Below are 27,705 nucleotides of genomic sequence, written 5' to 3' on the forward strand. Positions count from 1 at the left end.
CATGGTGTTACTTATTGCATGCACTACAATGCCCAGGCACCGTAGGCTACAGCTGACAAACACTGATAATCCTAACCCGGCTTTTCCTCATTTTTTTAGATTAAATCCTTAACACTGTTTCTCTTCCTGTGTGATATGTACCTAATTGTGTTCTTATTGCCAGGTGGTTGCCCAGATTCCCCTGGATGCACTTATCCTTAATAGCCAAATCCTCCTCACCTTATTCACACAACTCCTACTGAATTCAGTAGATGTTTTACATTAGTAAAGAACGCTGCTTTTAGACCTTTATGATTTTGTTTGTTTTTTACAAGTCTCCTTTTATAAAGTTGTGAGGTGCTTTACAGTGTTGTTAAAAAGTGTGTGCCCGCATGCCCTATGCTGTGATTCAGCACTGTGAGATTCCATTATTCTTGGTTGGCTCTTCCAGGTACCACCTATTCCTTTCCTGGTCAGCAGGCATCCCTACAGCCTTCCTTCCGGGCTGCCCTGGGTGCAGCATTCTCCACAGCCCACCTTCTAGGGGCTGCATTGAAGAATCTTTTAACAGGTTTCTCTGCTGCCCTAGGCTTCCTTTAAAATCGGCATCATTCTGTAATCTCAAAGTGAGTGCACTCTTTGAATTCACTTACAGCTACAATCTTATTGGATGGCAGAAAAAGCTTCTGATTATGTAATATGGCACTATTTATTCTAGAGGGGATCTCCTTCATTAAAATGAAATCTGTTTTGAACAGTCATCCATCAACAAGAATATGAGTCGGTAGCATTATATTGGATCAATTTCTGTTGAGACGAATCACCAGAAAGGGGAATTATTTACAGCAGCTCATCATTGGTTCATATTAGTGTTAGAGCACTTAACCACTGCAATTATTTCAAGTGATCATAGTTAATTTAGGCAGCATAAGCCATACTTTTAGGCAGCATCAATTGCATCTTAATGACAAAATAAGGTTCATGATTAATTCAAATATATCCATACTGGCTTTATCTGAGTTGTTAGATCAATTTATATTATATCAGGGTACAATATTAATTGGACACAACTCTGAGCTAATACCTTGGAATGATTAATATTCAGCACAATCAGTTAATCAGCTTCCTCTCTCAGAAACCCATGGGGATAAAGAATATTGAGGAAGAATACTCAATTGATCTTAGTCAAACAGCAAAATTGAATCAAGTTAACAACATTGAATCAATAAACAAATTATTCAAAAAGTTTCAGCAAATGAGTCTCATTATATCTTTCTTGGTGGGTAAATTAGTAACCACCAAGACATTGGTAGTTCAACTTTAAATTACTGTTGGAAATTTTCAAACTTATACGAGGGGATCTATTCACACAACTCCTATTGAAATTAATGGGAATTGTGTGGCTGAAATCTTCTAGTTAAATTTCAATGTGTGTGTGAGTGCGTGTGTGCCAATTAAAAAATTATTTAGGAGTAGTTACATTGTTAATAAAATTTCTTTGGAACATTCAGAATTCCAAGGTCCCTGGTAGGAAGTTTGAAACCTGTTACTGGAGGAATTAACTCTGATATTTTTGAAAGTTACCAAATTATTAATACATAGCAAGTTGTGGCTTTTATGGTCAGCACTGAAGTCTCCTGCCACACTAGTTGAGCGAGAAACTGGATTTTGAAGGATAAATTCTACTCGCTAAAAATCGTTTGCATAGATTATATTTTCAAACTTCCACAAAAAGAACTTGAAGGAGAGGTCAAGTGCCGAGGGAGGTGGGGGAACTCTTGAGAAATACTTTTCAAAATTGCTGATACTTAAGTGATGAAAATCAGCCAATGTAAAATGGTCTAGTGTTCATAGAGTTAAAGCAGACTTATTAACAAATAGTTTAATTTGCATGACTAGAATATTTGTAACCAGTCACCTTACAAGAAGTCTCACCAGCTTCTGGAGCAAACCCCTTAATGTGCAATAACAAGCAATGAGCAATTTTTCATCTCAAGAGCAGGTATGAATTTCCTTGCTTTCAACATATTTTCACTTCAGTAAACCAGTTTATTGAAGAATCTGAGGGCAAACTCCTAACAAAAGAGCTTGTTCCCATCAACAATACTGATTTAAGAGCTGTGAATAATGTTACATTTCTTTTAAGACAGACGACTGATAATTACCAATATGTTTTAGGTTCCACATGTGAGATCACTCTTTAAACATCCACAATACATTTATTAAAACAATACAATAAAAATATAGAATAACTACTTGATCTTTTAATACTTCCTTTAAAAACAGGCATGCAGTGCCAATTTCAGATCCAGAGCTAGGGCACCCCAAATTTTAGGGATCCACAGAGATTCTATTTGAAAAATTTGAGTTTGGATTTTAAAAAGCCTGAAAATCCAATTTGTTCACATCCTTTCTGTAGTGGGGGGCCCAAAACTGGACGCAATACTCCAGATGTGGCCTCACCAGTGCTGAACAGAGAGGAATAATCACTTCCCTCGATCTGCTGGCAATGCTCCTACTAATGCAGCCCAGTATGCCACGAGCCTTCTTGGCAACAAGGGCACACTGCTGACTTATATCCAGCTTCTCATCCACTGTAGTCCCCAAATCCTTTTCTGCAGAACTGCAGCTTAGCCAGGCAGTCCCCAGCCTGTAACAGAGCATGGGATTCTTCAGTCCTAAGTGAAGGACTCTGTACTTGTCCTTGTTGAACCTCATCAGATTTCTTTTGGCCCAACCTTCCAATTTGTCTAGGTCACTCTGGACCCTATCCATACCCTCCAGTGCATCTACCTCTCCCCCCCATCTTGTGTCATCCGCGAACTTGCTGAGGGTGCAATTCATGCCATCCTCCAGATCATTAATGAAGATGTTGAACAAAATCGTCCCCAGAACCGACCCCTGGGGCACTCCGCTTGATACCGGCTGCTAACTAGACATTGAGCCGTTGATCACTATTCATTGAACCCAACAATCTAGCCAGCTTTCTGTCCACCATTAATCCAATCCCTACTTTTTTAACTTGCTAGCAAGAATACTGGGGGAAACCATATGAAAAGCTTTGCTAAAGTCAAGACATAGCACATCCACCCTTTTCCCCATATCCACAGTGCCAGTTATCTCATCATAGAAGACAATCTGGTTGGTCAGGCATGACTTGCCCTTGGTGAATCCATGTTGACTGTTCCTCATCACCTTCCTCTCCTCCAAGTGGTTCAAAATGGTTTCCTTGAGGACCTGCTCCATGATTTTTCCAGGGACTGAGGTGAGGCTGACCGGTCTGTTTCTTTGCTTCCTCCTCTCAAGAGTTACACTCAGCTCCTTCCCCTGGTTTTCTCTGCCTCCAGCACACACACAGCCTGCCACCAACAGCTTAGCCCCTGATTTTACAACCAGAGAAACTCCTGAGTCCACATGGCTTAGCTCTGACCTGCCCCATGGTCTAATGCCTCAAGTGGTAGCCACACAGCCCTCAGCTATTTCTGCCACGGAAGGGGCTTGATTGCCCCTTCTGGTGAATCTGAAATAGAGTGCTTAAGTACACCCAGGAGGTCTGTGATTGTCTTTGGATCCAAGACCCACTACTGCCAGCCATTCACTCTTTTCTGCATAACAATATTAAATGGTGTAGTTTGAAAAACATGAAATCTCAATGTCAAAGAGTAGCAAATGTACCCAGATAGGGACATTCTCTGCTGTTAGTTAATCTGGCTACAAATGTTGGCACAGTAGTTGTTTGTGCTGTCCAAAACCAAGTGTAAGAAGATTAACCAAATTAGTTCCAACAATAAAGGGCACGTTGACCAGACTCATTTTACTATGTTCTGGGAGAACAACGGGGTCTAATGTCAAGATTTTCACAGAGGAAAGCCAATAGTAGTACTTTAAATGTCACCACACTGCAGTAGGATAATACCTATTTGAATTTACTTTCAATAGATTGTCAACACACTTATACCTCTCACATTAGCACAGCACTGCACTGAAGTTAATCCTTCCTTCAGTATCTCTATCACTTTTTACTGAGTGTGTCTGTGACCCATTAACCCGTTAATGTCTACTGGCAAGGGGGTTACAAGAATATCTGAATGCTCATATGTACATTCTGGGTCACCAAAGAATGTCACGGGAGGGAGGTCTTAAATGAAAGCAAGCGTCACACCGGTCATTGTGATATCACTGTGAAATGTGTGTACAGATACTATGTAAGAAGTTCCGAATGTATACTGAAAATGGGTCTTAGATTCTCTATCACAGAAGAGGTGGAGAAACAGGTTTCCTGTCAGACAAAAGATGTTTATTCACCTGTCTCACCATCGGCAGGTAAATTAAGCATTGTAAGCCAACATAATGGTGGCACATTTACATAGAAAGTTTAAGTCAACAAGGAAGAGCACACTGTGGGACAGGAGAACTTTATCTTGAGATACACTTCAGTGGTTTGCTGTTTGGGGAACAGAGAAGAAGTGAAGAAGGTGTTGCTCCAGTGGTTTAGTCAGACAGAAAGCTGGCAAGTGCCCATCATTGTAAAAATCCAGCAATTCAGCAGGAGTTAGGGCTTTCAGATTCAATAAAACTAAGGATCCATGTTGTACTGAGACTAGAAAGACAATCGTGGCACAATTGTGTGGCCTATACAGATGATGTGGAAATGGTATTTCCTACTTAGAAAACACAGAGCCAGCTAATGGACTAGGGTATCATGGTTTATTTTAAGAATTGTAATGACTCCCTTGTCCTTCCTTGTGTCATGAGCATTTTAGATGCAGACAGTGATGAACAAGCAGTTACGCTGGCAAAGACTTTGACCCCACTTGACTTGATGCACCTGAAAAAGAAGGCATGGAGCCATAGGAACAACAGCCACAACTGCCAAATGTTACACGCTGTCAGCTTTCACAGTTCTTTGTCATATGTCAAAATCTGGAAAAGACAGATTTCTGATAAAAGGTATTTACGTTCCTCAGATTTCAACCTTTATGTAGACATTCAGTATCAGCACTTACCCCAATGTCAAAAGGAGGAAATGGATTCAGAATTGTGTGCGCCAAGTGGAAAACAGAAAAGTTTCAGATGAAGGACACAAAGGTGATTGACGTCACAGCAGTGAATCAAACTCTTCAAATCAAACACACCCCAGGCTACTCAAGGCTGTAAGATTAATCACATGCATAAATGTTTTCAGGATTAGAGCCTAGGTTTTCTCTTGGCTTTATGCAGTTTAAATGGCTTAGATGGGTTGCAATCTTATAACATTTTCTATCAAATCTAAATGGTCATTTGTGTGAAGAGTGTGTGAAAATAGGCACACAAATCCATGTCTATTTTTGCATACTGTTAAAAAAAATTAGGCCCATAATGTTTAATTGCTCTCTAACTCACAATTCCCCTTGTGTGGTTGCCTAATGATTAAATATATTAACCTTCACTATAAACCATGTAGGAATATTGATCTATCAGCGTGTCTTTGGTCATACATTGTAGTAAGGCTCCATTTATAAATATTTAATCATAGAATCATAGAATATCAGGGTTTGGAAGGGACCCCAGAAGGTCATCTAGTCCAACCCCCTGCTCGAAGCAGGACCAATTCCCAGTTAAATCATCCCAGCCAGGGCTTTGTCAAGCCTGACCTTAAAAACCTCTAAGGAAGGAGATTCTACCACCTCCCTAGGTAACGCATTCCAGTGTTTCACCACCCTCATAGTGAAAAAGTTTTTCCTAATATCCAATCTAAACCTCCCCCACTGCAACTTGAGACCATTACTCCTCGTTCTGTCATCTGCTACCATTGAGAACAGTCTAGAGCCATCCTCTTTGGAACCCCCTTTCAGGTAGTTGAAAGCAGCTATCAAATCCCCCCTCATTCTTCTCTTCTGCAGACTAAACAATCCCAGCTCCCTCAGCCTCTCCTCATAAGTCATGTGTTCTAGACCCCTAATCATTTTTGTTGCCCTTCGCTGGACTCTCTCCAATTTATCCACATCCTTCTTGTAGTGTGGGGCCCAAAACTGGACACAGTACTCCAGATGAGGCCTCACCAATGTCGAATAGAGGGGAACGATCACGTCCCTCGATCTGCTCGCTATGCCCCTACTTATACATCCCAAAATGCCATTGGCCTTCTTGGCAACAAGGGCACACTGCTGACTAATATCCAGCTTCTCGTCCACTGTCACCCCTAGGTCCTTTTCCGCAGAACTGCTGCCTAGCCATTTGGCCCCTAGTCTGTAGCGGTGCATTGGATTCTTCCGTCCTAAGTGCAGGACCCTGCACTTATCCTTATTGAACCTCATCAGATTTCTTTTGGCCCAATCCTCCAATTTGTCTAGGTCCTTCTGTATCCTATCCCTCCCCTCCAGCGTATCTACCACTCCTCCCAGTTTAGTATCATCCGCAAATTTGCTGAGAGTGCAATCTACACCATCCTCCAGATCATTTATGAAGATATTGAACAAAACCGGCCCCAGGACCGACCCCTGGGGCACTCCACTTGACACCGGCTGCCAACTAGACATGGAGCCATTGATCACTACCCGTTGAGCCCGACAATCTAGCCAGCTTTCTACCCACCTTATAGTGCATTCATCCAGCCCATACTTCCTTAACTTGCTGACAAGAATATTGTGGGAGACCGTGTCAAAAGCTTTGCTAAAGTCAAGAAACAATACATCCACTGCTTTCCCTTCATCCACAGAACCAGTAATCTCATCATAAAAGGCGATTAGATTAGTCAGGCATGACCTTCCCTTGGTGAATCCATGCTGGCTGTTCCTGATCACTTTCCTCTCATGCAAGTGCTTCAGGATTGATTCTTTGAGGACCTGCTCCATGATTTTTCCAGGGACTGAGGTGAGGCTGACTGGCCTGTAGTTCCCAGGATCCTCCTTCTTCCCTTTTTTAAAGATTGGCACTACATTAGCCTTTTTCCAGTCATCCGGGACTTCCCCCGTTCGCCACGAGTTTTCAAAGATAATGGCCAATGGCTCTGCAATCACAGCCGCCAATTCCTTCAGCACTCTCGGATGCAACTCGTCCGGCCCCATGGACTTGTGCGCGTCCAGCTTTTCTAAATAGTCAATCAAGACTTGCTGATTAATAGATGTGATAAGCATGAGTAGTATGTGCTATAGATGGTTATAAACACATCAGTAGAAGATGTTATTGATTGTTGTAAACCAGTGATATTCTGACTCAGCCTCACGAGCGCAAATGGCTCTTTAATGGTTCTCCTGTGGCTCTTTGCTATACATGGTATTAAAACACTGTGATTTATTATTAACCAGTCAGGATGCTTTCACTATATGATTAACCATTTGTAGTTAATAAAAATAATACTTGGTCAGTCATTTTGCTGTGAGAATAACATACATATGTACATGAAAACTAAATATTTCCTCTGTCATACTGTTTAAATATAAATATGTAGTACTATAATAAATGAAACAATGAATTCACACTAATGTGGCTCATTTAGTGTTGATGGCTAATTTGGCTCCTGAACCACTGAGGTCTGAGTATCACTGTTATAAACCAAGCTATTGGACACTAACAATCTATAAACAATTCATTAAAACATCATCATTAACCCTTTATAAAACTATTTATAAAATGGAACCTTAATAGCAAGACTGAATCTTCTATAGCAACACATCACCAAAGTATCTCAAATGCTTTATATAAAAAATCTTGTTTGTACCTAAGTTATCACACCTTTTGCTCTTTCTGTATTTTCACATCAAATAAAAATATACAGTAGTTCCCTGCTCATAAATTTTACTTAAAAATAGAATAAAAAAACAGCGTGTCATTAATTGTGTGATTTAGGGCAAGTCACTTAACCAGCCTGTATCTCATTTCCCCCCATGTATAAAATGGGGATAATAATGCTTAGCTTGATCAAGTGCCTTAGGAACCTGGGATAAAAGTATTGTTATGAGTGTGTCTTGATTGTTACAATTGACCAATCTCTGCTGTACAGCCAGTGTTGAAGGAGGTGAGAAAATGCTATGGTGCCCTTGATTTCAAAACCATTTTTTAGAAATCACAGCTTTCCCTGGTTGGGAAAACATGTCAAAGAATAATGGCAATTCTTATACCACCACCAGATTAGAGGTCTGTTTCTAATTTTGGATTTCTATGAGACTGGTGATATGAGAAATAGAATGTGTCGTCTGAACCAATCTAAGCTATTGTGCAAACAAACTGTCACTATAAGGAAATATTCTGGATTAGGCATATTGAAAGCCGTGATCCATATCGTATCATCTTGTTTGTGGCTTGGTTGTTTTTGTTGCTGTCACAATGAATGAACATAACGTATTGTACTGGTCTCTGTGTACAATTTTGCTAAAGTAGTATTAATTTGGAATGCCAAAAACAATTAGAAAGTGAACGGATTTCTTTTTGTGTGCCTCACTACAGGAAATACAAAAAGGTGCTTTAACTAATAATTTGAAATCAGGTGAATTTAAAAAATAGAAAGAGAATAGTGAGTAAAAGGTCTTCAGCATCGGTCCTGTCCCATTACAGGCTTTGGGTCTCAAAAGTATTACATAAGGTGCATTGAGTTATGAGATCCAAGTCATATTTGGCTAGAGGACTAGCTATGTTTTTGTAATAGCAAAGGTACAGCACAACTAGGCATATATTTTGTACATAAAGAGAACTGAGTTTATTTTGGCATTGTGCAAAAAAAACCCTAAATCATTCATCCTCACTTCAGTTTGAAGAGTTTTTGTCTCAAGCAAGAGATGGTTATTTATTTTATTTCTACTTTGCAAAACTGGGGGAAAAAATCAGGGCATTTTGTGACCTTTGTTGCCAGGCTTGCAGAAGGATGGCAAAATGGCTGAGGTGTTTGTGAAACTGCCTGAGAGTCTGCAATGCAATTGCACAATTGTACAAAATCCTAAAATGAGTTCCAATGTAATGGAGCTGCTAAGCAGGGGGCTACAACTCCCATCAGCCCTCTCCCAATTGCACACACCTTGTTCCTGGCCAGGTAAAGAGAAAGGTCCCAAACCAGGAAGTGGCTGGACTGAGTTTGAGAGTGGCAGCTACATGGCAAGCCATAAGCTGGATACAGAGTAGATTCTCCAGGAACTGTAGGCAGAGCCTTATGTGGAACAGGCTGTGACTGCTGGACATCACAGTTGGAGGAAGGTGTGTGAGGGACTTATGAGGGAGCAGCAGCAGCAAGGCAGAGAGCCAGTGCAGAGGGGCCACAAAGAGAAACATTAACTGAGCCCTTAACTGGAAACCCACAAACTCTTATTTGCTCGACTAGAGACCAAGGCACAAGGCCTGAAGAGCCCTCGGTCTCTCCTGGACCTCCCCCGCCAGGGAATTAAACAGCAATTGCCCTTACTCACTGTGAACTGTAACTGTTTAAAGTCTCTGTACCTAAGGTATTTGCTACCCTTCCTTTCCTGACAGGCCTAGTAAAATGCCCTTTCCCTTAGCCATGCATCTGAGTGGTTATTGGGTCCCACCCGGGCTAGAACCTACAAGGCCTGCCTGCTAGAGCATCTACAGTGATTGCCTCCAAGGTGCGATGCACCTGGCACCATAGGGGTTTGGTGTACTCCAGTACTGAGTAGCCTGAATAAGTTACACCAGTTTTGCTGTGAACTGTTTGGGACAGTAAACATCAGAAGCTCTGTCCTTCACTAGAGAGCCCTTAGGTTACTTTGACATCAGGGAAAGTCATACTGTTCTTATGCCAGAGCACATCACTGACCAGGTTCTGCTTTCCAGCCCCTTTCAACAAGCAAGTTAGTCCCTGGTTCTATATCATTTTGAAATCAATGGGAAAACTCCCATTGACTTGAATGCGGCAGGATTGGAGCCTTAGAGTTAAATTGTGGTCAAATTGAAACCAATAAGATTTTGCCATTAAATTAAAGGGGTTCAGGGTGCTGACCCTTAGTCTATTTTTTTCCTAAATATTTTCGTGCCAGGGATACGGAGAGGTGTTCTCATTGAAACCCAGGGGAGGCTGATCATTAAAGGCGAAACAGTCACACTACAACTATCAGCTATGTGCTGTAGCCTGTATAGTGCTGTACCTCCAGCTGTCACTGGGGATTGCTCATGGAGTTGAAGCTCCTCTAGCTCCTGGAGGTTGCAGTACACTTGGCTTCAGTGGGTCCTGAGGGCTTGCAGCAGTGGGAGGAGGTACGGAGTAGGGAACAGGATACAGGATTCTGGGTGGTAATTCACTTCAGACCCACAGAGGCAGAGCACATGGCTGCCTGCATGTGTGCTCTGCTCACATGTATACGATTCAGTATTCTCCTGCAGACTGAAATTCCAAGGGAGCCAATAAGAATAGGGAGGAGCTGAAATAAAATCCTGGGCCTGAATCACACCCCCACACTTTGGGAAAGCCCATGTCCATCTGCAGCAGCTCTTTGTGGTTGGGGAAGACACTCATATCTGTATCTGAACTTTATTTATTTATTCAGGATGGTAATAAGTCACAGTCATGGTGATAATCATTTTATTTGCGAATCACCATTCTCCCTAAGCTCCATTCATTCCAATACAGATGCTAAATGTAATGAAAACAAAATGCAATAATGATGGCAAATGGAAAAATAGTTTAGCCTCAGTTAATTGCTGCTTTAACACTGCTTAAGTCTCCCTTAGCAGACAATTTTGATTTGTAGTTTGCAAGCAGTTTGTTGTGAGCATTTGATATTTGAAATTCAAAGTGTGTGGTTAGCTGTGAATAGATACGTGTGGTACAATGGTCTGCTTCTGTTACCTGTTTCCTCTGAATTTGTACAGAGGTTGCAAATACGAGCATTTGCTAATTTATAACTCACTTTCTGCAGATATTTTCCATTGTTTGCTGTTTTCACAAACATTTCTATATAAACACATTCACTAGCCTATTCACGAATAGCAAACACAAAGGAGGCACAAATACATCAAACAAGCACCACAAACCAGCAAATTCATTTAAAAGTTAGAATGGAGATTCACAACAGTAATCCCTCTAGTTTTCAGTTATGTTCAGTTTCCTGGCCCTGGGTCAGTTGAACTGAACCTTTCCTATCAATAGTGCCTTGCTCACAGAACCTGAAACAGTTTCACTACCAGGCCTGGCAAATTTATGAGCAGGGAACTACTGTATATTTTTATTTGATGTGAAAATACAGAAAGAGCAAAAGGTGTGATAACTTAGGTACAAACAAGATTTTTTATATAAAGCATTTGAGATACTTTGGTGATGTGTTGCTATAGAAGATTCAGTCTTGCTATTAAGGTTCCATTTTATAAATAGTTTTATAAAGGGTTAATGATGATGTTTTAATGAATTGTTTATAGATTGTTAGTGTCCAATAGCTTGGTTTATAACAGTGATACTCAGACCTCAGTGGTTCAGGAGCCAAATTAGCCATCAACACTAAATGAGCCACATTAGTGTGAATTCATTGTTTCATTTATTATAGTACTACATATTTATATTTAAACAGTATGACAGAGGAAATATTTAGTTTTCATGTACATATGTATGTTATTCTCACAGCAAAATGACTGACCAAGTATTATTTTTATTAACTACAAATGGTTAATCATATAGTGAAAGCATCCTGACTGGTTAATAATAAATCACAGTGTTTTAATACCATGTATAGCAAAGAGCCACAGGAGAACCATTAAAGAGCCATTTGCGCTCGTGAGGCTGAGTCAGAATATCACTGGTTTACAACAATCAATAACATCTTCTACTGATGTGTTTATAACCATCTATAGCACATACTACTCATGCTTATCACATCTATTAATCAGCAAGTCTTGATTGACTATTTAGAAAAGCTGGACGCGCACAAGTCCATGGGGCCGGACGAGTTGCATCCGAGAGTGCTGAAGGAATTGGCGGCTGTGATTGCAGAGCCATTGGCCATTATCTTTGAAAACTCGTGGCGAACGGGGGAAGTCCCGGATGACTGGAAAAAGGCTAATGTAGTGCCAATCTTTAAAAAAGGGAAGAAGGAGGATCCTGGGAACTACAGGCCAGTCAGCCTCACCTCAGTCCCTGGAAAAATCATGGAGCAGGTCCTCAAAGAATCAATCCTGAAGCACTTGCATGAGAGGAAAGTGATCAGGAACAGCCAGCATGGATTCACCAAGGGAAGGTCATGCCTGACTAATCTAATCGCCTTTTATGATGAGATTACTGGTTCTGTGGATGAAGGGAAAGCAGTGGATGTATTGTTTCTTGACTTTAGCAAAGCTTTTGACACGGTCTCCCACAATATTCTTGTCAGCAAGTTAAGGAAGTATGGGCTGGATGAATGCACTATAAGGTGGGTAGAAAGCTGGCTAGATTGTCGGGCTCAACGGGTAGTGATCAATGGCTCCATGTCTAGTTGGCAGCCGGTGTCAAGTGGAGTGCCCCAGGGGTCGGTCCTGGGGCCGGTTTTGTTCAATATCTTCATAAATGATCTGGAGGATGGTGTAGATTGCACTCTCAGCAAATTTGCGGATGATACTAAACTGGGAGGAGTGGTAGATACGCTGGAGGGGAGGGATAGGATACAGAAGGACCTAGACAAATTGGAGGATTGGGCCAAAAGAAATCTGATGAGGTTCAATAAGGATAAGTGCAGGGTCCTGCACTTAGGACGGAAGAATCCAATGCACCGCTACAGACTAGGGGCCAAATGGCTAGGCAGCAGTTCTGCGGAAAAGGACCTAGGGGTGACAGTGGACGAGAAGCTGGATATTAGTCAGCAGTGTGCCCTTGTTGCCAAGAAGGCCAATGGCATTTTGGGATGTATAAGTAGGGGCATAGCGAGCAGATCGAGGGACGTGATCGTTCCCCTCTATTCGACATTGGTGAGGCCTCATCTGGAGTACTGTGTCCAGTTTTGGGCCCCACACTACAAGAAGGATGTGGATAAATTGGAGAGAGTCCAGCGAAGGGCAACAAAAATGATTAGGGGTCTAGAACACATGACTTATGAGGAGAGGCTGAGGGAGCTGGGATTGTTTAGTCTGCAGAAGAGAAGAATGAGGGGGGATTTGATAGCTGCTTTCAACTACCTGAAAGGGGGTTCCAAAGAGGATGGCTCTAGACTGTTCTCAATGGTAGCAGATGACAGAACGAGGAGTAATGGTCTCAAGTTGCAGTGGGGGAGGTTTAGATTGGATATTAGGAAAAACTTTTTCACTATGAGGGTGGTGAAACACTGGAATGCGTTACCTAGGGAGGTGGTAGAATCTCCTTCCTTAGAGGTTTTTAAGGTCAGGCTTGACAAAGCCCTGGCTGGGATGATTTAACTGGGAATTGGTCCTGCTTCGAGCAGGGGGTTGGACTAGATGACCTTCTGGGGTCCCTTCCAAACCCTGATATTCTATGATTCTATGATTAAATATTTATAAATGGAGCCTTACTACAATGTATGACCAAAGACACGCTGATAGATCAATATTCCTACATGGTTTATAGTGAAGGTTAATATATTTAATCATTAGGCAACCACACAAGGGGAATTGTGAGTTAGAGAGCAATTAAACATTATGGGCCTAATTTTTTTTAACAGTATGCAAAAATAGACATGGATTTGTGTGCCTATTTTCACACACTCTTCACACAAATGACCATTTAGATTTGATAGAAAATGTTATAAGATTGCAACCCATCTAAGCCATTTAAACTGCATAAAGCCAAGAGAAAACCTAGGCTCTAATCCTGAAAACATTTATGCATGTGATTAATCTTACAGCCTTGAGTAGCCTGGGGTGTGTTTGATTTGAAGAGTTTGATTCACTGCTGTGACGTCAATCACCTTTGTGTCCTTCATCTGAAACTTTTCTGTTTTCCACTTGGCGCACACAATTCTGAATCCATTTCCTCCTTTTGACATTGGGGTAAGTGCTGATACTGAATGTCTACATAAAGGTTGAAATCTGAGGAACGTAAATACCTTTTATCAGAAATCTGTCTTTTCCAGATTTTGACATATGACAAAGAACTGTGAAAGCTGACAGCGTGTAACATTTGGCAGTTGTGGCTGTTGTTCCTATGGCTCCATGCCTTCTTTTTCAGGTGCATCAAGTCAAGTGGGGTCAAAGTCTTTGCCAGCGTAACTGCTTGTTCATCACTGTCTGCATCTAAAATGCTCATGACACAAGGAAGGACAAGGGAGTCATTACAATTCTTAAAATAAACCATGATACCCTAGTCCATTAGCTGGCTCTGTGTTTTCTAAGTAGGAAATACCATTTCCACATCATCTGTATAGGCCACACAATTGTGCCACGATTGTCTTTCTAGTCTCAGTACAACATGGATCCTTAGTTTTATTGAATCTGAAAGCCCTAACTCCTGCTGAATTGCTGGATTTTTACAATGATGGGCACTTGCCAGCTTTCTGTCTGACTAAACCACTGGAGCAACACCTTCTTCACTTCTTCTCTGTTCCCCAAACAGCAAACCACTGAAGTGTATCTCAAGATAAAGTTCTCCTGTCCCACAGTGTGCTCTTCCTTGTTGACTTAAACTTTCTATGTAAATGTGCCACCATTATGTTGGCTTACAATGCTTAATTTACCTGCCGATGGTGAGACAGGTGAATAAACATCTTTTGTCTGACAGGAAACCTGTTTCTCCACCTCTTCTGTGATAGAGAATCTAAGACCCATTTTCAGTATACATTCGGAACTTCTTACATAGTATCTGTACACACATTTCACAGTGATATCACAATGACCGGTGTGACGCTTGCTTTCATTTAAGACCTCCCTCCCGTGACATTCTTTGGTGACCCAGAATGTACATATGAGCATTCAGATATTCTTGTAACCCCCTTGCCAGTAGACATTAACGGGTTAATGGGTCACAGACACACTCAGTAAAAAGTGATAGAGATACTGAAGGAAGGATTAACTTCAGTGCAGTGCTGTGCTAATGTGAGAGGTATAAGTGTGTTGACAATCTATTGAAAGTAAATTCAAATAGGTATTATCCTACTGCAGTGTGGTGACATTTAAAGTACTACTATTGGCTTTCCTCTGTGAAAATCTTGACATTAGACCCCGTTGTTCTCCCAGAACATAGTAAAATGAGTCTGGTCAACGTGCCCTTTATTGTTGGAACTAATTTGGTTAATCTTCTTACACTTGGTTTTGGACAGCACAAACAACTACTGTGCCAACATTTGTAGCCAGATTAACTAACAGCAGAGAATGTCCCTATCTGGGTACATTTGCTACTCTTTGACATTGAGATTTCATGTTTTTCAAACTACACCATTTAATATTGTTATGCAGAAAAGAGTGAATGGCTGGCAGTAGTGGGTCTTGGATCCAAAGACAATCACAGACCTCCTGGGTGTACTTAAGCACTCTATTTCAGATTCACCAGAAGGGGCAATCAAGCCCCTTCCGTGGCAGAAATAGCTGAGGGCTGTGTGGCTACCACTTGAGGCATTAGACCATGGGGCAGGTCAGAGCTAAGCCATGTGGACTCAGGAGTTTCTCTGGTTGTAAAATCAGGGGCTAAGCTGTTGGTGGCAGGCTGTGTGTGTGCTGGAGGCAGAGAAAACCAGGGGAAGGAGCTGAGTGTAACTCTTGAGAGGAGGAAGCAAAGAAACAGACCGGTCAGCCTCACCTCAGTCCCTGGAAAAATCATGGAGCAGGTCCTCAAGGAAACCATTTTGAACCACTTGGAGGAGAGGAAGGTGATGAGGAACAGTCAACATGGATTCACCAAGGGCAAGTCATGCCTGACCAACCAGATTGTCTTCTATGATGAGATAACTGGCACTGTGGATATGGGGAAAAGGGTGGATGTGCTATGTCTTGACTTTAGCAAAGCTTTTCATATGGTTTCCCCCAGTATTCTTGCTAGCAAGTTAAAAAAGTAGGGATTGGATTAATGGTGGACAGAAAGCTGGCTAGATTGTTGGGTTCAATGAATAGTGATCAACGGCTCAATGTCTAGTTAGCAGCCGGTATCAAGCGGAGTGCCCCAGGGGTCGGTTCTGGGGACGATTTTGTTCAACATCTTCATTAATGATCTGGAGGATGGCATGAATTGCACCCTCAGCAAGTTCGCGGATGACACAAGATGGGGGGGAGAGGTAGATGCACTGGAGGGTATGGATAGGGTCCAGAGTGACCTAGACAAATTGGAAGGTTGGGCCAAAAGAAATCTGATGAGGTTCAACAAGGACAAGTACAGAGTCCTTCACTTAGGACTGAAGAATCCCATGCTCTGTTACAGGCTGGGGACTGCCTGGCTAAGCTGCAGTTCTGCAGAAAAGGATTTGGGGACTACAGTGGATGAGAAGCTGGATATAAGTCAGCAGTGTGCCCTTGTTGCCAAGAAGGCTCGTGGCATACTGGGCTGCATTAGTAGGAGCATTGCCAGCAGATCGAGGGAAGTGATTATTCCTCTCTGTTCAGCACTGGTGAGGCCACATCTGGAGTATTGCGTCCAGTTTTGGGCCCCCCACTACAGAAAGGATGTGAACAAATTGGATTTTCAGGCTTTTTAAAATCCAAACTCAAATTTTTCAAATAGAATCTCTGTGGATCCCTAAAATTTGGGGTGCCCTAGCTCTGGATCTGAAATTGGCACTGCATGCCTGTTTTTAAAGGAAGTATTAAAAGATCAAGTAGTTATTCTATATTTTTATTGTATTGTTTTAATAAATGTATTGTGGATGTTTAAAGAGTGATCTCACATGTGGAACCTAAAACATATTGGTAATTATCAGTCGTCTGTCTTAAAAGAAATGTAACATTATTCACAGCTCTTAAATCAGTATTGTTGATGGGAACAAGCTCTTTTGTTAGGAGTTTGCCCTCAGATTCTTCAATAAACTGGTTTACTGAAGTGAAAATATGTTGAAAGCAAGGAAATTCATACCTGCTCTTGAGATGAAAAATTGCTCATTGCTTGTTATTGCACATTAACACGCTTTCTAGAGATTAAACAGGCCATTTATTTAGATGCCTGAATATGGACTTGGGAGTCTAACTTTCAATACCTCTTTGTAAAAGAAATCTGGCAATTTGTCCTTTGGGTGCCTATCATCATGCTGCTGCCATTATGCAAAGTGATGAAGTGACAAGCTAAGATGCTAAAATGCCAGTACTTTGCCAACCATTTTAAATGGCAGGGCACTTGCCTTTTCCAGATGCTTCACAGATGGAGCCATGTGGAACCTTCAGCAAATAAAGTCACACAAAAAATTAACCTTACGAAGAACTTGCGAGGTTCACTTAGGTTTTCTCAAGAGCAGCCAAAAATAAATAACGCTGTAGATTTATCACTCCCAAATACCTTAACATTTTTTCATGCAAATGAACCCGCCGCCCATAAGGACACTGCTTTCTCCTAAATAACCTGGATTTTGGAAAAGAAAACAAATGTTATTTTCCAGCTGTTTAATTTTTACTAGCATGGCATCAATTGACAAGTTGCAAGAGCTCTTCCTAGCAGAGAAATGTTTAGCAGACTTATAACTGTATGACAATATATGGGTATCTAAATCCTATGCTCTGCTTTGTAAATTTTCACCATAATTATGTGGAAGTGACAGGAACAGCATGCCTGTCATTATGCAAAAGTGAGTGAATGCAGAGAACAATTTCAAATAAATTCATTTTTACATAAGCCATTTAGAGTACTGTAAGCTGTTTCTAGAAAAATTTTACCTACTCTTAATAAAAGCAGTTCTGGTATCTTTAGGTACCTCTTAACTATTGGTGCAGTTTCACCTGAACTGTAAAGAGAGGGGCTTACATCTGCCTGTTCTGTGATTTGGTGCTTCAGGGTATGTCTACACTACGGAATAAGGTCGAATTTATAGAAGTCGTTTTTTTAGAAATCGGTTTTATATATTCGAGTGTGTGTGTCCCCACAGAAAATGCTCTAAGTGCATTAAGTGCATTAACTCGGCGGAGCGCTTCCACAGTACCGAGGCTAGAGTCGACTTCCGGAGCGTTGCACTGTGGGTAGCTATCCCACAGTTCCCGCAGTCTCCACTGCCCATTGGAATTCTGGGTTGAGATCCCAATGCCTGATGGGGCTAAAACATTGTCGCGGGTGGTTCTGGGTACATATCGTCAGGCCCTCGTTCCCTCCCTCCCTCCGTGAAAGCAAGGGCAGACAATCATTTTGCGCCTTTTTTCCTGAGTTACCTGTGCAGACGCCATACCACTGCAAGCATGGAGCCCGCTCAGGTAACCGTCACCCTATGTCTCCTGGGTGCTGGCAGACGCGGTACGGCATTGCTACACAGTAGCAGCAACCCCTTGCCTTGTGGCAGCAGACGGTACAGTACGACTGGTAGCCGTCATCGTCATGTCCAAGGTGCTCCTGGCCACATCGGCTGGGAGCGCCTGGGCAGACATGGGTGCAGGGAGTAAATTTGGAGTGACTTGACCAGGTCATTCTCTTTAGTCCTGCAGTCAGTCCTATTGAACCGTCTTATGGTGAGCGGGCAGGCAATTTGGACTGCTAGCAGTCGTACTGTACCATCTTCTGCCGAGCAGCCATGAGATGTGGATGGCATGCAGTCCTTCTGCACCGTCTGCTGCCAGCCAAAGATGTAAAAGATAGATGGAGTGGATCAAAACAAGATTTTTCAGTCCCTGGAAAAATCATGGAGCAGGTCCTCAAAGAATCAATCCTGAAGCACTTGCATGAGAGGAAAGTGATCAGGAACAGTCAGCATGGATTCACCAAGGGAAGGTCATGCCTGACTAATCTAATCGCCTTCTATGATGAGATTACTGGTTCTGTGGATGAAGGGAAAGCAGTGGATGTATTGTTTCTTGACTTTAGCAAAGCTTTTGACACGGTCTCCCACAGTATTCTTGTCAGCAAGTTAAGGAAGTATGGGCTGGATGAATGCACCTCAAGGTGGGTAGAAAGCTGGCTAGATTGTCGGGCTCAACGGGTAGTGATCAATGGCTCCATGTCTAGTTGGCAGCCGGTATCAAGTGGAGTGCCCCAAGGGTCGGTCCTAGGGCCGGTTTTGTTCAATATCTTCATAAATGATCTGGAGGATGGTGTGGATTGCACTCTCAGCAAATTTGCGGATGATACTAAACTGGGAGGAGTGGTAGATACGCTGGAGGGGAGGGATAGGATACAGAAGGACCTAGACAAATTGGAGGATTGGGCCAAAAGAAATCTGATGAGGTTCAATAAGGATAAGTGCAGGGTCCTGCACTTAGGACGGAAGAACCCAATGCACAGCTACAGACTAGGGACCGAATGGCTAGGCAGCAGTTCTGCAGAAAAGGACCTAGGGGTGACAGTGGACGAGAAGCTGGATATGAGTCAGCAGTGTGCCCTTGTTGCCAAGAAGGCCAATGGCATTTTGGGATGTATAAGTAGGGGCATAGCGAGCAGATCGAGGGACGTGATCGTTCCCCTCTATTCGACATTGGTGAGGCCTCATCTGGAGTACTGTGTCCAGTTTTGGGCCCCACACTTCAAGAAGGATGTGGATAAATTGGAGAGAGTCCAGCGAAGGGCAACAAAAATGATTAGGGGTCTGGAACACATGAGTTATGAGGAGAGGCTGAGGGAGCTGGGATTGTTTAGCCTGCAGAAGAGAAGAATGAGGGGGGATTTGATAGCTGCTTTCAACTACCTGAAAGGGGGTTCCAAAGAGGATGGCTCTAGACTGTTCTCAATGGTATCAGATGACAGAACGAGGAGTAATGGTCTCAAGTTGCAGTGGGGGAGGTTTAGATTGGATATTAGGAAAAACTTTTTCACTAAGAGGGTGGTGAAACACTGGAATGCGTTACCTAGGGAGGTGGTAGAATCTCCTTCCTTAGAGGTTTTTAAGGTCAGGCTTGACAAAGCCCGGCTGGGATGATTTAACTGGGAATTGGTCCTGCTTCGAGCAGGGGGTTGGACTAGATGACCTTCTGGGGTCCCTTCCAACCCTTATATTCTATGATTCTATGAAGAAATAGACCAGATTTGTTTTGTACTCATTTGCTTGCCCCCCTCCCCTGTCTAGGGGACTCATTCTTCTAGATCACACTGCAGTCACTCACAGAGAAGGTGCAGCGAGGTAAATCTAGCCATGTATCAATCAGAGGCCAGGCTAACCTTCTTGTTCCAATAAGGACAATAACTTAGGTGCACCATTTCTTATTGGAACCCTCCGTGAAGTCCTGCCTGAAATACTCCTTGATGTAAAGCCACCCCCTTTGTTGATTTTAGCTCCCTGAAGCCAACCCTGTAAGCCGTGTCCTCAGTCGCCCCTCCCGGCGTCAGAGCAACGGCAAACAATCGGACATCTGAGAGTGCTGTCCAGAGCAGTCACAATGGAGCACTCTGATGGGGCTAAAACATTGTCGCGGGTGGTTCTGGGTACATATCGTCAGGCCCCCGTTCCCTCCCTCCCTCCATGAAAGCAAGGGCAGACAATCATTTCGCGCCTTTTTTCCTGAGTTACCTGTGCAGACGCCATACCACGGCAAGCATGGAGCCCGCTCAGGTAACCGTCACCCTATGTCTCCTGGGTGCTGGCAGACGCGGTACGGCTTTGCTGCACAGTAGCAGCAACCCATTGCCTTCTGGCAGCAGACGGTGCAATACGACTGGTAGTCGTCCTCATCGTGTCCGAGGTGCTCCTGGCCACGTCGGCTGGGAGCGCCTGGGCAGACATGGGTGCAGGGAGTAAATTTGGAGTGACTTGACCAGGTCATTCTCTTTAGTCCTGCAGTCAGTCCTATTGAACCGTCTTATGGTGAGCGGGCAGGCGATACGGACTGCTAGCAGTCGTACTGTATCATCTTCTGCCAGGCAGGCAAGAGATGAGGATGGCTAGCAGTCGTACTGTACCATCTTCTGCCGAGCAGCCATGAGATGTGGATGGCATGCAGTCCTTCTGCACCGTCTGCTGCCAGCCAAAGATGTAAAAGATAGATGGAGTGGATCAAAACAAGAAATAGACCAGATTTGTTTTGTACTCATTTGCCTCCTCCCCTGTCTAGGGGACTCATTCCTCTAGATCACACTGCAGTCACTCACAGAGAAGGTGCAGCAAGGTAAATCTAGCCATGTATCAATCAGAGGCCAGGCTAACCTCCTTGTTCCAATAAGAACGATAACTTAGGTGCACCATTTCTTATTGGAACCCTCCGTGAAGTCCTGCCTGAAATACTCCTTGATGTACAGGCACCCCCTTTGTTGATTTTAGCTCCCTGAAGCCAACCCTGTAAGCCGTGTCGTCAGTCGCCCCTCCCTCCGTCAGAGCAACAGCAGACAATCGTTCCGCGCCTTTTTTCTGTGCGGACGCCATACCAAGGCAAGCATGGAGGCCACTCAGCTCACTTTGGCAATTAGGAGCACATTAAACACCACACGCATTATCCAGCAGTATATGCAGCACCGGAACCTGGCAAAGCGATACCGGGCGAGGAGGCGACGTCAACGCGGTCACGTGAGTGATCAGGACATGGACACAGATTTCTCTGAAAGCATGGGCCCTGCCAATGCATGCATCATGGTGCTAATGGGGCAGGTTCATGCTGTGGAACGCTGATTCTGGGCTCGGGAAACAAGCACAGACTGGTGGGACCGCATAGTGTTGCAGGTCTGGGATGATTCCCAGTGGCTGCGAAACTTTCGCATGCGTAAGGGCACTTTCATGGAACTTTGTGACTTGCTTTCCCCTGCCCTGAGGCGCATGAATACCAAGATGAGAGCAGCCCTCACAGTTGAGAAGTGAGTGGCGATAGCCCTGTGGAAGCTTGCAACGCCAGACAGCTACCGGTCAGTTGGGAATCAATTTGGAGTGGGCAAATCTACTGTGGGGGCTGCTGTGATGCAAGTAGCCCACGCAATCAAAGATCTGCTGATATCAAGGGTAGTGACCCTGGGAAATGTGCAGGTCATAGTGGATGGCTTTGCTGCAATGGGATTCCCTAACTGTGGTGGGGCTATAGACGGAACCCATATCCCTATCTTGGCACCGGAGCACCAAGCCGCCGAGTACATAAACTGCAAGGGGTACTTTTCGATAGTGCTGCAAGCTCTGGTGGATCACAAGGGACGTTTCACCAACATCAACGTGGGATGGCCGGGAAAGGTGCATGATGCTCGCATCTTCAGGAACTCTGGTCTGTTTCAAAAGCTGCAGGAAGGGACTTTATTCCCAGACCAGAAAATAACTGTTGGGGATGTTGAAATGCCTATATGTAATGCCATGGCTCATGAATGCAGTACACATGGCTCTAATGCCATGGCTCATGAAGCCGTACACAGGCAGCCTGGACAGTAGTCAGGAGCTGTTCAACTACAGGCTGAACAAGTGCAGAATGGTGGTAGAATGTGCATTTGGACGTTTAAAGGCGCGCTGGCGCAGTTTACTGACTCGTCTAGACCTCAGCGAAACCAATATTCCCACTGTTATTACTGCTTGCTGTGTGCTCCACAATATCTGTGAGAGTAAGGGGGAGACGTTTATGGCGGGGTGGAAGGTTGAGGCAAATCGCCTGGCTGCTGGTTACACGCAGCCAGACACCAGGGCGGTTAGAAGAGCACAGGAGGGCGCGGTACGCATCAGAGAAGCTTTGAAAACCAGTTTCATGACTGGCCAGGCTACGGTGTGAAAGTTCTGTTTGTTTCTCCTTGATGAAACCCCCCGCCCCTTGGTTCACTCTACTTCCCTATAAGCTAACCACCCGCCCCCTCCTCCCTTCAATCACCGCTTGCAGAGGCAATAAAGTCATTGTTGCTTCACATTCATGCATTCTTTATTCATTCATCACACAAATAGGGGGATGACTACCAAGGTAGCCCAGGAGGGGTGGTGGAGGAGGGAAGGAAATGCCACACAGCACTTTAAGCACAGCACTTTAAAAGTTTACAACTTTAAAATTTATTGAATGACAGCCTTCTTTTTTTTGGGCAATCCTCTGTGGTGGAGTGGCTGGTTGGCCGGAGGCCCCCCCACCGCGTTCTTGGGCGTCTGGGTGTGGAGGCCATGGAACTTGGGGAGGAGGGCGGTTGGTTACAGAGGGGCTGCAGTGGCAGTCTGTGCTCCAGCTGCCTTTGCTGCAGCTCAACCATACACTGGAGCATACTGGTTTGGTCCTGCAGCAGCCTCAGCATTGAATCCTGCCTCCTCTCATCACGCTGCCGCCACATTTGAGCTTCAGCCCTGTCTTCAGCCCGCCACTTACTCTCTTCAGCCCGCCACCTCTCCTCCCGGTCATTTTGTGCTTTCCTGCACTCTGACATTATTTGCCTCCATGCATTCGTCTGTGCTCTGTCAGTGTGGGAGGACAGCATGAGCTCGGAGAACATTTCATCGCGAGTGCGTTTTTTTTTCTTTCTAAGCTTCACTAGCCTCTGGGAAGGAGAAGATCCTGTGATCATTGAAACACATGCAGCTGGTGGAGGAAAAAAAAGGGACAGCGGTATTTAAAAAGACACATTTTATAAAACAGTGGCTACACTCTTTCAGGGTAAACCTTGCTGTTAACATTACATACATAGCACATGTGCTTTCGTTACAAGGTCGCATTTTGCCTCCTCCCACCGCGTGACTACCCCCTCAACCTTCCCCCCTCCCTGTGGCTAACAGCGGGGAACATTTCTGTTTAGCCACAGGCAAACAGCCCAGCAGGAATGGGCTCCTCTGAGTGTCCCCTGAAGAAAAGCACTCTATTTCAACCAGGTGACCATGAATTATATCTCACTCTCCTGAGGATAACACAGAGAGATAAAGAACGGATGTTGTTTGAATGCCAGCAAACATACACTGCAATGCTTTGTTCTACAATGATTCCCGAGTACGTGTTACTGGCCTGGAGTGGTAAAGTGTCGTACCATGAAGGACGCAATAAGGCTGCCCTCCCCAGAAACCTTTTGCAAAGGCTTTAGGACTACATCTAGGAGAACCGCAAATGCCAGGGCAAAGTAATCCTTTCACATGCTTGCTTTTAAACCATGTATAGTATTTTAAAGGGTACACTCACCAGAGGTCCCTTCTCCGCCTGCTGGGTCCCGGAGGCAGCCTTGGGTGGGTTCGGGGGGTACTGGCTCCAGGTCTAGGGTGAGAAACAGTTCCTGGCTGTCGGGAAAACCGGTTTCTCCGCTTGTTTGCTGTGAGCTATCTACAACCTCCTCATCATCATCATCATCTTCGTTCCCAAAACGTGCTTCCGTATTGCCTCCATCTCCATTGAAGGAGTCAAACAACACGGCTGGGGTAGTGGTGGCTGAACCCCCTAAAATGGCATGCAGCTCATCATAGAAGCGGCATGTTTGGGGCTCTGACCCAAAGCGGCTGTTCGCCTCTCTGGTTTTCTGGTAGGCTTGCCTCAGCTCCTTCAGTTTCACGTGGCACTGCTTCGGGTCCCTGTTATGGCCTCTGTCCTTCATGCCCTGGGAGATTTTGACAAAGGTTTTGGCATTTCGAAAACTGGAACGGAGTTCTGATAGCACGGATTCCTCTCCCCAAACAGCGATCAGATCCCGTACCTCCCGTTCGGTCCATGCTGGAGCTCTTTTGCGATTCTGGGACTCCATCATGGTCACCTGTGCTGATGAGCTCTGCATCGTCACCTGCAGCTTGCCACGCTGGCCAAACAGGAAATGAGATTCAAAAGTTCGCGGTTCTTTTCCTGTCTACCTGGCCAGTGCATCTGAGTTGAGAGTGCTGTCCAGAGCGGTCATAATGGAGCACTCTGGGATAGCTCCCGGAGGCCAATACCATCGAATTGTGTCCACAGTACCCCAAATTCGAGCCGGCAACGTCGATTTAAGCGCTAATCCACTTGTCAGGGGTGGAGTAAGGAAATCGATTTTAAGAGCCCTTTAAGTCGAAATAAAGGGCTTCATTGTGTGGACGGGTGCAGGTTTACATCGATTTAACGCTGCTAAATTCGACCTAAAGTCCTAGTGTAGACCAGGGCTCAGTGTCTATAGCCCAAAGTTACATTGGCCTTTTGGCTGCTGTGTACCACATTGCAAATTCATGCCTAGCGTGCTGTCCATTTGAAGCCGTAAGGATCAAATCCTGCTCCTCATACTCACATCTGCAGTCCCACTGAAGTCATTCACTTGAGTCAGGCACAGAAGATTTGACCCTGTTACTTTTGAGTTGACTACTTTCCCATTTTTTCCCCTTCCATGAATTACGTAGCACTTAAAAATCCCAACTGAAATTGTATCTCCCCTGTACTAGGCATCTGCAATCCGCCACACATTGCTGGAGGTGCAGCAAAACTGGGCATCTCAGGCGTGACACTCCTCTCACTCCAACCAGTTTTACAAGAATGTAATTCCATCAACTTCAACTAAAGTACTCCCAGTTTGGCACCAGTATGAAAAGGGTATTAGGACAACCCTTTGTATCCAAAAGAAAAAGGGTTTAAGCAACATTTGACCTAGACTTCAGCTGCAGTTTTCAATTTAACTCTAAAGCAACATCTGTGCCAATAGCACAAACAGAAAGAACTTCTGGCTCAGAAAAGTGGTTGTTCAGTTATCAAATGACAGCATAAAATACTTTGCAGTTCTTTAGCATTATTCACCTATCTCCAGGTGCTTCCCAGAAATGGTTAAGTGCCACTGCTTCCATTATACTGATGTGATCACAGAAGTATGTCTACACTTCGAGCTCGGGGTGTGATTCCCAGCTTGAGGAGACATACTCATGCTAGCGCTCATCAAGCTAGCACACTAAAAATAGCATTGTAGCTCTGGTAACACTGACACTAGCAATGGTGGCATGGGCTAGAAACTTGAGTACATACCCACAGGGTCCTGACAGGTTTGCACTCAGAGCAGCTAGCCCCTCACCACTGTCTATGCTACTGTGGACGCACTACTATTTTTGGGGTGCTAGCTTGATGAGAGCTAGCACAAGGAGGTCTCCTCAAACTGGGAAGCACACCCCCAGCTACAAGTACAGATATACCCTGTGGCAGAAAGAGAGAGAGGAGGGTCCAAATTTTCAAAATTGGCTTGTAATTGTGGGTGCCTCAACTTTTGGGTGCCCAATACGGGTTGCCAGGTGTCTGGTTTTTGACTGGAAAGTCCAATAAAAAATGGACCCTGACAGTGTCCAGTCAGCAGTGCTGACTGGACACGAGAAGTCTGGTTACCTGCAGTAACTGGCCTCCGCCACTGGGGGGCAGGAAGAGCAGCAGCTGCTGCTGGAGCCTGGAGGAGCATTTAGGAATGGATCCAGTGGTAGGGGTGCTGATGGCTTCCCTTTCTTACCCCAAGCACGGCTCCTGCTCCCCTGCCCCACTCACCCCCTCATCTCTGCTTAATTGGCCGGGGGAGGGAGGTGGAGCAAGCAGCAAGTGACAGTGGGGGTGGGAAGAGAAGCAAGAGGCGGGGCCTCGATGGAAAGAGCCAGAGCAGGCAGGAGAGGTTCCAGCATAGGGTGACCAGACAGCAAATGTAAAAAATTGGGATGGGGGGGTAATAGGAGCCTATATAAGAAAAAGACCCAAAAATCAGGACTGTCCCTATAAAATTGGGACATCTGGTCACTCTATTCCAGTGCTCAGTGTCCGGTCTTCACACATTCAAAAGTTGGCCACACTACCAACACTAGATATAATAGAATATCAGGGTTGGAAGGGACCTCAGGAGGTCATCTAGTCCAACCCCCTGCTCAAAGCAGGACCAATCCCCAATTTTTGCCCCAGATCCCTAAATGGCCCCCTCAAGGATTGAACTCCACAACCCTGGATTTAGCAGGCCAATGCTCAAACAACCATGCTAAAGCAACTGCTGCCCCGTGTGAGGACTATCTAGGACTTGATTTTCAGAGGGACTCTGCATCCACAACTCCTACTGAAGCCGAGTGAAACTGGAGTGCCGAAGTCAAGAAAAGTCAAGCCCAAGCAGCCTGCTTGTCAAAGGAGCTGAGCGTCTGCACTTCTTCTAGACTTCCACGGGGTTGGCGGGTACGCAGCACTTCCTAGAATCAAGCTCTAAGGCCAACATGCGGCCCCCGGGGGCTCACTGTGCGGCCCGCAGGGGGTGTAGGCAAGCGGCAGGGTGGGGCAAGCCAATGGCTGGTGGTGAAGAGGCCAGTGGCAGGGGGCAGGTGAGCTGGCGGCGGGGGAGGGGGACTGAGGAGGCAAGCCAGCGGCGGGAGGCGAGGTGGGGGTGGGGGGCTGGCGAGCCGAGCAGGGCGGGCAGTGGCGGCAATATCGGATTTACCATGGTGCCACTGGTGCCAGGCCCACGGGTACAAAGGGGCCCCAGCCTGGTCCGCTCTTCTCTGTCCCCCTGCTGTCTCCTGTGGGGGCAGAAGCTCGATGCTGCTGGCAGATGGGGCTCCTGCTGCGGCCGGGCTCTGCTGGCAGCCAAGCTCCTCCCCCGCCTCTTACCCAGCGTGCTACATTCCCTCCCCTCCCCCTCTCCCTGCCGCTGCTTGCTGGCAGGAGGGAGGGGGAAGAGCTGACTCTCAGCATGCTCGCTGCTCCGGGGAGGGGGAGGAAGAGGAGAGAGCGTGGCCTTGGGGGAGGGGCTGGAATCGGGGCATACCCCCTCCAGCCCCTGCCGTGAGCACCCCACGACCCCAGCCCCCTGCGCCCCCCTCACACACCCCAAGCCCCCTGCCCTGACCTTACCCCTGAACCCCCTCACACCTCCCCAGCCCCCTGCCCTGACTCCTGAACCCCCCTCACACTCCCCAGTCCTCTGCACCCCCTCACACACCCCCAGCCCCCTGCCCTGACCCCTGCACCTCCCCA

At 45.1% G+C, this 27,705-nt stretch overlaps 1 protein-coding gene across 1 annotated transcript; it reads right to left on the reverse strand.

Moving 5' to 3' along the window:
- Positions 1 to 22,734: 22,734 nt before the first annotated feature.
- Positions 22,735 to 24,881, reverse strand: LOC142070921 (uncharacterized). The gene is made up of 2 exons (XM_075124890.1): positions 23,962 to 24,881; positions 22,735 to 23,373 (listed from the first exon to the last, which is right to left on the reverse strand). The coding sequence occupies exons 1-2, from the start codon at positions 24,542 to 24,544 to the stop codon at positions 22,853 to 22,855; spliced, it is 1,104 nt and encodes a 367-aa protein (XP_074980991.1). The 5' UTR covers positions 24,545 to 24,881; the 3' UTR covers positions 22,735 to 22,852.
- Between the last annotated feature and the right edge of the window lie 2,824 nt (positions 24,882 to 27,705).

The sequence above is a fragment of the Caretta caretta genome, chromosome 1 (assembly GCF_965140235.1).
Source record: "Caretta caretta isolate rCarCar2 chromosome 1, rCarCar1.hap1, whole genome shotgun sequence".
Taxonomy (NCBI): domain Eukaryota; kingdom Metazoa; phylum Chordata; order Testudines; family Cheloniidae; genus Caretta; species Caretta caretta.